Source organism: Phasianus colchicus, chromosome 9 (genome assembly GCF_987193195.1).
Source record: "Phasianus colchicus chromosome 9, bPhaCol1.hap1.1, whole genome shotgun sequence".
NCBI classification, from domain to species: Eukaryota; Metazoa; Chordata; class Aves; order Galliformes; family Phasianidae; genus Phasianus; species Phasianus colchicus.
Window position 1 is genome coordinate 12,787,983 of NC_143444.1, and position 13,021 is coordinate 12,801,003.

At 36.2% G+C, this 13,021-nt stretch overlaps 1 protein-coding gene across 5 annotated transcripts in view; it reads right to left on the bottom strand.

Annotated features, from left to right (window-relative positions):
- The window catches only part of NTNG1 (netrin G1), a 152,777-nt gene that overhangs the window by 11,589 nt on the left and 128,167 nt on the right, over positions 1–13,021 (bottom strand). For 4 of the 5 annotated variants that reach the window (XM_031595859.2, XM_090146217.1, XM_090146220.1 and 1 more), the window contains one exon: positions 11,978–12,115. The exons of the other annotated variant lie outside the window; for it this stretch is intronic. In XM_031595859.2, the coding sequence (XP_031451719.1) occupies positions 11,978–12,115 (138 nt within the window). The remainder of the gene's footprint in view (positions 1–11,977; positions 12,116–13,021) is intronic. 5 annotated transcript variants of the gene reach the window in all.

Here is a 13,021-nt window from a genome sequence, read left to right on the forward strand (position 1 = left end):
GCAGGACCCAACCTTAGCTGGACATCCATAACTCCTATCATGTTTGTCCTTCTCTTTTGGCAGCTTTGACAGAGACTGCAATGGAAATCTGCCTTCCTCTGATCACTGATCTCCCCCAGGACTGCATATCTTCCTTTGCATTCCCTCCTATGTGAGGAAACTGTGTTTGTAGCATGCCTGTGTAAAGTGCTGGGTGGTAGATACATACATATACACGATGTTGGAAGATGAGAAAAGGTAAGATGACTTTTTGTAGTACTATTCTATTCTTGAACCTTCATGAGAGATCAAACACTGAGCTTCCTCCTGCTCCATGGAGCCACACAGCAAGCCCAGGTAGCCATCACATCACAGGCCAACCTCTGCACAGTCAGATGGACTTGGGCAGGATAGAGTCCCGCAGGGTTCCTTAACACCTGAGGTTCCAAACATACGGACAGTGAAATAAGAGCACATGGAGGGAGTGAGAAATGCTCTTTGAGATAACTTTTCCCAAGTGGTAAGATGGCAGATCTGAGTGGGATGATGCCTTTCTTGAAGTCTGCAAGAAAGCTACAGAACGAACATTTGCTAAGCTCAAAGAAAGATGAATGCTGAAGAGGAGCTGGAACTAGAACAGAGAGATTTGGGCCAAAGCCAGGATGGGTGGGAGAAGGTGCAGGAGGTACACAACCCATCTTAGCTGGCTTCGTGTTTTCTACCTGCAGTACACTTCAGGTCTTCTAATGCTGCAGAGCAGGCGTGGGCTGTAGCGTCGTTAAGTTGTCATTGTGCCACTGAATAAAAGATATAACCAAAGCACACTTCTCTAAGCAGCTTTTGTGTGTTAAATCAGTGAGGGTTTTGCATGAACAAGCACAGCTCTCAGGTCACTGCATAAAAATTATAGCAGTATATGGCTATATTTTGATAGGTGGTATAAATCTGGATCCAAATTTCCAAATCAGTGCAGAAGTTATGCTGTGCACATAGAGCCTTTGTTTCATGTGCCTTCCCAGTGTACCAAATGGCACGTGTACACATGTAATTTGAGTCATTTCAAAACACCTGGCTCTTTTTTTTTTTTTTTGAGACATTTGCATTGTAATACAATTTTGTAATTTGTCTGTAAATATGTGTGGAATGAGATTATTTTTTTTTCCTTATAACTGAAGTCTTGCAGAGAGCTGCATTTTGCTGTATAATGTCAGCACAATGGAGCTGATTTAAGGATGTTATTTTTGCCCTCAATATAAATTTCCTTGCAATTACAGTCCCAGTTTAGATCTCATTTTGGGATTCTCCTGTTCTTGAAATCAGTAGGAAGTAAGCTGGTTTTCTGAACCTTGTGAGAGTAGCATGTTCTCCCTGGACTCCACTCAGTGCTTATTGCCTCTCTGTCAAAATGCAGCTTCAGTTCTTGAAGAGTGTGATAAAACTCTTTTTTCTCTTCTTGGAAATGATATTCTAAACTCTTCAAAGTAGGAGTCCTATTTCAAAATATTTTGACTTAAAAGGGAAATTCATTTTCCATTTAGAGTATATATAATATTTGGAGCTCAGTGATGAAGCATTCTCATTAACAGAACACAGTCGTGTTCTGTTCTGAATTGTCTGCTATGGACATATATTTTGTGCTCAGAATACTGGAGGTGTTTGTTGTTCCTGCAAAAGTCAATAGTTAATATGAATGCAACTAACTTTTCAGGGGGAAGTTACTTCTTCAAAGACATTATGACTAAGCTCCTTACAACCTAGCAGTTTCGAAGTGCAAGAATAGATTTTTGAGCCCATTGGAAAAGCCTTCAAATTTGACTGTTCAGCAATTCAGAGATGCTCAATATACAGTTCCACTGCTGACCTCCTAAGCTGGAACAATATTTCTCTTTATCAGCAGATGTTTTTTTTTTTTTTTTATAGTTTATTCTTTGTACGTATGGAAAATAAATAGGATCCACGTATGTCTACAAAGTACAAAAGATTTTCAAAGTTACTACCCTGAGTGTAGTGAGGAAATATTCTGTGTAAATTGATCTTCAAAGAGAAGTACAAATCAAAATATTGTCTCTAGGTTCAGCCAGTGGCATCCACATAATTGTCAGTATGTGGCTTTGCAGTTCGATCTGAACAAAAGACAGTTATTAGAAATAAAAGATTAGAAGAAAATAGCATATAAAGAAGTACTTGTCCAAGCTGTAGTTATAAAAATCCGCAAAGTAGTTTTGAGCATAATGCTTTAATCATCATGTGCTCCAGCAGTGTACTGTAATAAGAGATATTAATGAACGTGGTCCCTTTGTAACTCACCAAGCTGACAGAGGTCCTACAGACATTAATTATCAACATCTGAGTTACGATCAAACTCTTCTCTCTTCTCTGTAGAAAACTTCCACTACTGTCACATCTTTCTCTTCTCACCTGATCATCACAGTAAAACTTTTATTAATGACTTAATTATTCTCCTTAGAATAGCCATGATAATTACAACAGGCTTGACTTGGCTCTCATTAAAAGTTTATTTTAGTGATTTTGCCACTGGATATAGTCCAACATGAGGGAAGAGCCATTCATAATCAGCAAGATTATCTCAAAATTGCACAGTGATGAAATAAAATTACAGGAATAATACCATTAATGTTGTACTGAATATCACAATACTTGTGTTTGGGCTTTCATTCCCTTCTAAATACATTTTGGTTGAGTCCTGCAAGACTTTATTTGCTTTCATTGTTCTTAAATGAGGAGCAGTCTAAGTTCTGGCTAAAAACATGGACTGGCACTTATAATTTTGTTTCTCATTTTATCATTCTCATTGTTTGTTGATGAAATATTTACTTATATGCTTAACTACGTGAATCTGAAGTCACTGTAAGGGTTAGTACATGAACAAGGGTGAGTGTTATGTAGGTAGAGCACTTATCAGCAAGAAAGAAGCCAAAGGAGCATCATGCCTGCAGATGATTTGGTGAGCCAGTCATATAATAGATGCACAGTGAGTATCAAAACAAAACAAAAAAATTATAAATAGGTTTATTTACAAACAGTAAAGAAGAAAAATTCTGAAATTATAATAAAATGAAGGAAAAAAGAAAGGAGCATCAACTCTAGGGTATTAACTTTAAGAACATGTTAAGGCACGAAGTAAGGCCATAAATGAATTAGGGCAATGTACTAAAGTCATAAAATCAGTAATAAATTTGGTTTTGGAAACACATCAGAAGAATAAGCTTTCCTGTAAGTTTGTAGGGCAAATGGATGGTGTATCAGGTATGGATGTGGAAAACAAATCTATCAAATATTCAGGATGTGGGAGAGCTTCAGGAGGTTACCATGTCACTGCTTCTCCTGATGGGGGCATACTCTGAAGGCATTTCAAGGTCTTGCACAAACCATTCTTAAAAATCTGATAACACTGTGTTTTATCAGGTCAAAGGAAGCAAATAATATTGATCCAAGGATTTTGAAAAAAAGCAGCAATAATTTTCTGTTACCTGTGATTTTACAAATTTAATTGTCAGGACTGACTTTATTTGCTATAAGAAGGAGCTTTAGCAGATGAGATTTTTCTAAAGAGCTCCAAAGAGATTGAGAAGAACTACAGACTTCAGCAGGAAGTGATTTGATAGGAAATGTAAGGAAGAACAGAATTAGCAAATAAATGAACAAGTATGGGATTAACTTTTTAATTTTGTGTATGTGTGTAGAGAGGAATAAAAGGAAATAATTGCATGGAAACTTAGATGATTTTCTGAAGGAATCAGTAAGCAGCATGTGGATGCATGATCAAGTTGATAACATCAATCTCCAAAAGCATTTCATGAGATCTCTCAGCAATGTTTTTCAGATAAACATAAAGATATCATGAAATAAGTGTCAATTTTTACAAGCATCATTAATGATGGAATAAATAATGGGAAATTGGATAGGAATGAAAGTCAGTTATTAGAATTGAAAAGAGACTACCTGCAAGAATTGTGTCAGGAATTAAACATGCAGAACTGTGCTAGAAAGGTGAATCAAGAGTAATGTAATAAAGTTTGCCCATATTATAAAAGTGTTGTGCTGTAAAGATTTTCAAAAGCATTTCTAAGCCACTGGGTGATAATACAGTAACATCACAGGTGAATTTCAGTTATGACAAGTAACGTCTAGCAAAAACTTCCACCCATATAGCTACTTGACTTTTACCATTTAGGAAAGACCTTAGAAGTAGTTCTGGGTAGTTTACTGACAATTTTGACTTAATGCTCTACATCAGAGGCAAATAAAATCTCGATTTTCTTTTTTAGTTTAGGAAAAAAGATGAAAGAGAAAACACTATACTGTTACCGTATGATGCACCAATCTCTTTAATACTACATGAAGTATTGACAAGGTATATGGTATTAATAGAAGAAGTAGAGTCATCTGACCATAGATACAGACAGTTACTGGTAAAGGGAGGATTAAATGGTTAGGATTACTTAGTTTATGAAAGGGAAGATATATTGAAGGAAAATACAGTAGACATTTATGAAATCATGAATATTATGGAAAAGATGAACTGGAAATGATTATTCATTTATTATCACATCTCTTCTGCCCAAGAACTAGGAAAAACTAAATGAAATTGACAGCTGGTTGAAGAATTATTGTATTTATTATTGTTCTTAAGAAGTGACTAGACAAATCAGTGGACCAAAGGCTATTCAATACCAAGTATGAAGGTACTCATGAATTCTTTGGCTAAGAAAGTCCCTACATTGTAGCTTCCTAGAGTTTGGATGCCTAAGCTAAATGAAATACCACTCAATACTACTGTCAGGTACACAGTACCGGGGTAAATTGATCCCTGGTTGCAGACTTTCTCAGGCTTCTACCTAAGGGTCTACAGGCCTGGAAATGTGAAGACAATCACATGCCATTCAGGTTTTGAAGTCCAGCTTTACTAAAAGCTAGGTAAGATGCTCAGAAGTGGAAATTAAGAAATACAGTTAAAAAAAAAATAGTTCTGTTAAGCATTCTAATTAGGAGCTCAGATCTTGAAAAGCCTTGATTATTTTTGGAAATTCATTGCTGAAGTACAACATATTAATACTAAGTAATAAAAATCCTTTGGCTCAACTGAATTCCTTTAAAATGTTGTCTGAGATGTTTCACACCTCTATAGATTACTCATAACAGATACTGTCAACGAATAAAGAAATTCAAAATTTTTGGAAGTACCTCAGATAGTAGTGGTACATCTTTAAAAATCTTTGATTCATCAGCTATTTACAGGTAGACTGAATATTGGTATGCCTGCTTCAATGGTACCCATTTATTAATGCATAATATTAACAGCCTTTATTTTAATTTTTAATTTTACTTGCACTGGGGGAGGCTAGCTTCTGCTAGGGAAGACAGTCAGCACCTTACAAGTTCACACCTATCAACTAAACTTTGATTTTCACATTGCCATCAGCATGAACAGAAAGATCTCTGGGGAGAGATATATTTGCCGACATGTAAATGAAGTTAAAGCCCTAAATACTGAAGCTTTAATTATCAGCATGTTCTGGTGTCAGCACTGCCGTCAGTTGTATTGATGGCATGGCAGGAAGTGTCGACTATCTTTAATTGCTTTGGGTCAGTAGTTTTTAACTCCAGGTAAGTAGGATGGAAATTATTTAACTTGCTCCTAAAATGTTCCTTTTAAGGCCTCTTTATAAAAACGTCCCATCTGAGTGTGTCTGTGGTGGAATAGATCTTTTTATTTCTGTCCACATAAAAACATACTGAGCAGGCAAATTATAGTTATGACCACTGAGCAGGCTTACAAGGAAAACAGGACAGATTTTCAGAGGAAAAGACCTGATCATCACTGTTCAAAAGAACACTTAATAATTCATAACAATTAACTGTTTTATATGTTTTCCCTTCAACATGTTTCCAAATGTGAATAGATTAAACAGTAATTGCTATCAAGCTTTATGTTCTATTTCATGTGCCTAATAAAAGTTTATCTTACGGATCTTACTTTGTATATTTTTGATCTATTCCTTACTGACTGCAATATACTGTATTGAAATATTTATCATTGTGCTATCAAATATTAACCATTTTAAAATCATCTGACTAAAGAAAACAAATAATGCTACTTGTTTAACTTTTTATGAATTTCCTAGTATTTGGTTATTCAGAATGCTCCAAAGTATAAATGCACCAAAAATACTGCAGTACCTGGAAACTCCATTCCCTCTTTCTAAATTGGCCTATTTTGAAATGCACTCTACTCAAACCCATTCCTATTGTTCATTTTGTTCCTGCACATAGAATAATAACATTTTTTCTGTCTGTAACAATTTCCTATCAACACAAGAGTATTTTTCTGTAGGCTAGGTGGTGGTTTTTTTTTTTTTTTTTTTTTTGTTGTTTTTTTGTTTTTTTGTTTTTTTTTTTGGAGTGCAGGGTGGAGAGAATATAGAACAGTTTTTTTTTTTTAGGATGTCTCCCTATTATCCAATTGCTTGTTCATCTGAAACTGTGTGGTTTTATCTGGTACAAATACCAACAACTGTCATGTGACTGATCTAATGATGGAGAGGAGAATGCTGCCTTGGGGCAGCCCATTGCAGCCCAGCCGCCAGGGTACTTCCCTCCCAGCACAGGATGGGCTGCTCTCCCTGGCTGCTTTTCCAATGCAGCAGAAAATTCTTGTTTGGCTAGTATCCTGCTGGTTACTAGCAGGTACTGGTTCAGTGACAGTCCAACAAGTGCCTGAGGTATTTCTAGAGAAGTGGGATTAAAACTGGGAGGAGTGGGATTGCTGCACCTACTTGCCATTAGAACAGTTTGGACAGCTCTGGAACAGCAGCTTTGAAGTTGATACCTGGGTGCTTCTTTGCACCAATCCAATCCTTTACCTTGCAGGGGAAAAAAGTTTCTAATAAATGTCAAAAATGTTGATGCTCAATTTCTGTTCCCTTCAGAGAAAGCAAATCTGATCACTTGGTTATCAGAGATCTTGAGCTGAAGAGCTGCAGTCTATATTAAGAGCCTCGTGCCTTTTAGCACGGTGCTAACTTATGTGAATTAGCCCCCTGTGCTATTCCTCCTTCTGTTTGTTTTATGACTCATTATTTCCTCAAGCTGCCCCCCACACAGGTGTTACTTAACTCACAATCCTTATTCTATTCACAAAGGCTTTCCTTCCAGCACAGAGGTGCTTTTGATAATGTCTTCGAGCACATATCAATGTCTCTCTAACCTATTTCTTTTTGCAGGTTACTCCATTTTCACGATGTTTGACAGATTTTAATGAAGCAGTACTAAGAGCAGTCTGAGACTTGATTCCAACTGGCCATATTATGGTAACTATGTGAATCTGTGTAATTCTATATATAGAAAGCATCTTATGTTTTCATCTTCTCTTTGCTCCTCATAGAGGAAAGATGGTTCATTTCATTTTTTTGTAAAATACAATGTTTTTGTTCTGGGTTTTTTTTTTTGTTTTGTTTTGTTTTTTGGTATGTGTGTGTGTGTCTAAAATACCCTTTCTGCAGAGAGAGATGAGCCTTCTGTTTCTCCTTTAAATCCAACATCTCATTAAAAAGTAATAACTTTCCATAATAATCATACTTTGTTAGTAAAAAATTGTCTATGTATTGCTATATCTGCATGGCTGTTTTGTGGGCTATGTATCTTGGAATTACTGTGTTAATAAACATATCCACATTGTCTTTTCTCATCTCTAAAAGACCCAGGATTTCAGCACGTGTGGTAAGGCGGCATGCTTCCACTGAGGTTAATGGAATCAGCGTTTTCGAATCATCTGAGAATCAGGTCTGATAACTCTGTAATTTTGTTTGTAATTTTGCCTTGCTTGTTATTACACCTGTAAGTCATACTTTGCCTTGAGTTGAAGCTGTGGGATTCTGGATTGGTTTAAGGAGAATTATTCTGCATTTAAATTTAGAGTAGTTAGAAGCAGAGTGTTTCTCTGACATCCAAATCCCAATACACACACAATTTCTTCATTCTGCATAACAATCATGTAAAACAGATATTGTGAAAGCAGTATTGCGTGTATAAAAAACAAGGAAAACATGTTCCTTGGGGATGGCATTGTTCAGAACTTGGTACCTTTCAGTCAATTCTGTCTGTGTTTTATTTCCCCGTGGCTCTGAAGAGGGAATGCACTTGCTGGCACCAGTTCTGGCACCAAAACTAGAACTAGAAGACAGTGCAACACCTGTGCAGAGGGGAAATCCTGCTATATCCTGGCAAGATAAAAGCATTAAAACTGCCACTGGTAGAAGGGTGTAATAAGATAGAAATGGATTGTCTGTCAGGCACACAGGCAAAGGTAAAATGGAAAACAGGGCTTTCCAGTTCTGAATTTGTCACAGTTCCCCATGAAGAAAGTCAATGTATAGATATAGAAGGGCTAACAGATATATCTGTGTACAAGTATGTATAAAAACTTGCTAACTTTCAAGAGGAGAGACCATTACATTTATATATTTAATCAGTCTGGAAAGAAGAATGTGACGTATTTTAAGAAAAGGATGGTAACACATCTTTTATTGTCGAATACTCATCACAAACTTCCAAAAGCCAATGTTAATATTGGGGGTCACAACTTCAGGTTTGACTTTCTTTTGAAATTCAATCTGCATCATGATTTTGATCAAATGCCTGAGGTTCTCACATTTGTAGCATGTGATAAAATGCAGACAAAAATATATTTAAATTATATAAGAAATCAATGCATACTGTAACAGAATATGAATTATCTAGTGGGCTGCAGAGTGATAAAAATTCAGTCCAGATACAAGCACTGAGCACAGTTTGAGCTTTTAAGATAAGAAGGTAATTGTAATCTTCTCCCTGCCTTAATAAAAAATATTTGAAATAAGAAAAAATAAAAAATAAAAGGGTAAAATAAAAGCAATTATTCAGAGATCAACATAAGGCATCTGGCTGAAAACTGAAACAAGACATTTTAAAACAATGATTGTCAATAAATACACTGAATTTAACTTCTGGGTGCAAGCTATCCTTGGTAACTCCAAAATCCCTCTTTGCTCATTAACCATATGAAGGAAGATAGTGAATAATATCATCTTTTTCTCCATGGGAAGGTTATGTCTTAGGCAAATTAGAGTTATGTTGCAAAGTTGGGATTGCCAAAAAAGAAACTTTTTCTTTGTTAGATTGGATAAATACACAGCTGGTTTTGGAATCAGTTTCAGTGCGATTGAAATTAAATGGTTTATTTTCAAACACTCCTATACGAACACAATAGGATTTAGATTCCTGACATGAAATGGATGAGAAATATGAAATATGCAGTATTATGAACCTGCATGCTTAGAAAATCAAATGGTCCTGCGTGGTATTTTCCCTTCATCTGCTTTTCAGACTCGGTCAGCTCTGTGCAAATGATTCTACTTTTTGTTATGGGTTCCTCTTATCGTGCTGAACTGGTCACTGTGGCCCAAAACAACTGTCAGTGGTGGTTAAATTTCTTTCTAGCTTTAGAGCTTTATTTTCTTCTGTTTCTACATTGCTTTTTAAAGGAAATGGCTTAATTGCTATAAAACAGAAAAATTAAGTATAGCTATCCTGTTTCTCACGTTTCTGAATTTCTAAAAGAGTTTCAGGACCAGTGTGTTCTCCTCTGAATTCATTCCCCTCGCTTGGACCTCTATTTGTGTGCAAGTGAGAAAACCATTGGAGGTATGTGGAAGAGTGGTGGAGGGCTGAGCCCTGGCTGCTTCCCCCACACTCTGCCTGAAGCATGGATGTGTCCAGAGGTGGGCATGGAGGCACAGCTACACCTCTGCCTCTTTTTTTAATGAGGGCAGCAAACCTTCCTGTTCTAACCAGACCCTGACTGACTGCTGTGTCTGTGTAGCATAAACCCTGAATTCAGTAAGATAACAGTTGTTATCACGGTGCTTTTTATCTGGGAGGCAAAGTCTTAAATTGCATCTGACCTCTGTATGCACAGAGAAGCAAGTGATGAGAGCTCTACCTAGATCCTCAAAGGTTTTAGATGAAATCAGTAGGAGTGCAGTACCTAAACGAATACTTCTGAGGATAATAGCTTCTGTGTCTTTCACCCATGTGTTGTACAAGGGAGACTCTGAACAGTAATTTATCAAATGATGTATTCTGAGCCTTAGAACACAACAGGATTTTCAGCACTGTTTTTCCCAAATAGGTTCATATGGCTTGATACTAAGCCATTTCATTTACTACCACCATCATTAGAATAATTAAACTCGCTACGATATAGATTTAACTTTGTGTGTAAAGCTTCTGATTGTTCTAGGTCAACAAAGTTTAGCAACAAAGCTCCATAAAAATAGATTTTTGTAATAGTACCAATAGGCTACATATGACAAAAAGTAAACAAGCACATATTGGTGCACTGTGTGTGTATCCATCTTAGCGTATTTATATTTCTGTGCAGTGCAAGTTCAAGGTAAACCCATATGATCATACGCTACAAGTCCAGACAATAATTCTTTTGTGCTCTGTTAAGGCAGAAGAATGAGTTATTATTTTTTCTGTATATTGGTACCGACTTGTTTTCCAGTAAGTTGTTTAGATTTCAGTGGGAAGAAAACCAAGCTAAAATTGCCACACTGCAAAACTAAATGAATTGGAATTCTGTTCCTCCATGAAAAGACTTGAAACAAGATTTAAATTTTGTGTCTGTTCCACAAAATTAACAACTGCATCTAGGTTTTCTTCTGAACTCGATCAGATAAGTTGATGAAACTTGGGAGTTATCTGACAGTAACACAATCAGATGAAGATTTGTTCAGAAAATTACAATGCAGAGAGGGACACTTAATTGGTTCTGTCAGCAAACAGAAAAGCACTAGCTTGCATTTCCAGAAACTGTCTAAAACTTTTACAAATAGTCTGACTCAGCTAAAATCAGGCTAATTATATGTTGGGCTCAAAAAATACTCATTAGAAGAACATTATTGGGGTTATAATGTCCAAACCATAAGAATAGGAAACAGTGTGGTTAATAAGCAATTGGTTTGACAGCCTATTATATCTATTGCCATATTAATTATGTCACTGTACAACACAGTACACAGACCTTCAGCTCCATTCATTACCTTAGCTACTTAATATCTTATTTAAACCCACGGAGTGAACACAAGTGTTTGCTATGCTTTATTCAAATTATACTGCAAAGAATCATATTGATTTTCTTGTGAAAAGGTGAAAAAAAAAATCATGAGAAGTCTCTAGAGTTTCTGGAAATAAGTGATCAAAACAGTTATAACAAAACAAAAGAAACTGACAATGAAAGCCTAATCCAGTGTGTACTGATTGGATATTTCCACTCATATGTTTACAAGACCTGTTAATGAGAAAAGTATCTAAATATCCAACTAACTGCTGAAACAACATCTGCTGCTAACAATGTTTACACCAAATTTCAGCTATTATTTTTAAGGACTTTTTTTTTCAATTCTATTTTAAAATTATCTTTAAATTTTGTGTAGTTTTCACTAGTTATAACATATAATAAGCCAGCATTTTGCAGTTGTATTGCTCAAAGGCTTAGTTCTAAGGTGTGAAAGTATGGTTAAGTTAATCGAAGAGATTGAAATTTAGTACAAAAAAAAAAAAAAAAAAAAAAAAAGAACATGCAGAGAAATTACCTTTTGTCTTTTAGGAAGAGTTTAAAAGTTGGATTTAATATGCTGATATGTTAGTACACAAAACGTTTTTCACAAATAGCAAGACACACATTTATATATTTCAGTGGGAACTCTTGCAAGAATTAGCAAGAGCAAGGACACTGAAAGTGTACTAAAATTAATGGATGGCACAGCCAATCTATTGTCCTCATCTGGGAGACTCCAGAAAGACTCAGGCAGTATGGCATTCTGGCAGCCTGCAGAGGTTTTGCTCATTTTCTGCTCTTAAATAGCTGCACATGATAGCACACAGACGCAGAGGCAGCAAAGTTGCAGAAGAGGGGCAACTCTGAGTTACTTACGTTGACAGCCCAAGCTGTGCCAGATATATCCCGGCAGACATTTATCACATTTAGGCCCTGATGCTCCCTCCTTACACTCACAAAATCCTCTGTCATTACAGCGATCATGGACTGAACCAAAAGGGTTACAATAACAGTCTGCAGAAACAAGACAACACACACACACTGGATTCAGGTCTACATAAAGTGATAATTCATTTAATACCATAAAGGCTGCATTTCCAGTGTTACAGGTAAAGGAAGACTGTCTATGAACATCAGGAGTAGTGACTATAATTACTATAGTCCATATATTTGTTTGCAAATGTCATTTCAGGAAGAGGCATTTTATGATATGAAGAGAAAAAGGTAAGCAGAAAGATGTGAAGGCAAAAGATTCCTGTTCTTTGAGGGTGATTGTAACAGACTGGTAGGAATGTTTTTGACAATTTAACAAACGTTAGGAAAGCTTTACATATCAATGTGCCATTAGGGCAGAATGTTTCACATCATTAAAATGGGCTTATCTATATATTACTCGATGGTTTTAGAAATGCTGAATGGCTTTAGACGGCTATATAAATGCACTTTAGTTATTTCCAAGATAGTCTTCCTTTATTGTTTGGAGTAGTATAGTAATTTTTGTGGATACTCGTCATTAAATTGATGAGACTGTATTTATCAGTGACATTAATAAACCTTCTACATTTTCCACAATGATAAGCAGAGGTGAGAAGGAATGTAATGCAAAACTTATCAGAACTTGCTTTATGTTGCTGTTTTCATTTCTCTCATCTCCCAGTGGGCAGATGGAAGATGCAATGAGGCTCTTTCTCTGCTGTATATTTTCCACACGTGTACTGACCTAATTAAAGTAGGACTAGGGCAACCTATTTCCTCCCACAACAGTTACTGTAGGGGAATATATCTTCTTCAACCACAGCTCTTTTCTTTATTGTGATTAGAATATTAGAATTCAGCTTTCAGCTAGCTAAGCGAAGAAGATGTTAGCTAGCAGTGCTCATTTTTTGGCATTCTCATTCTCCAATTTTTCCTTCAAGTGGT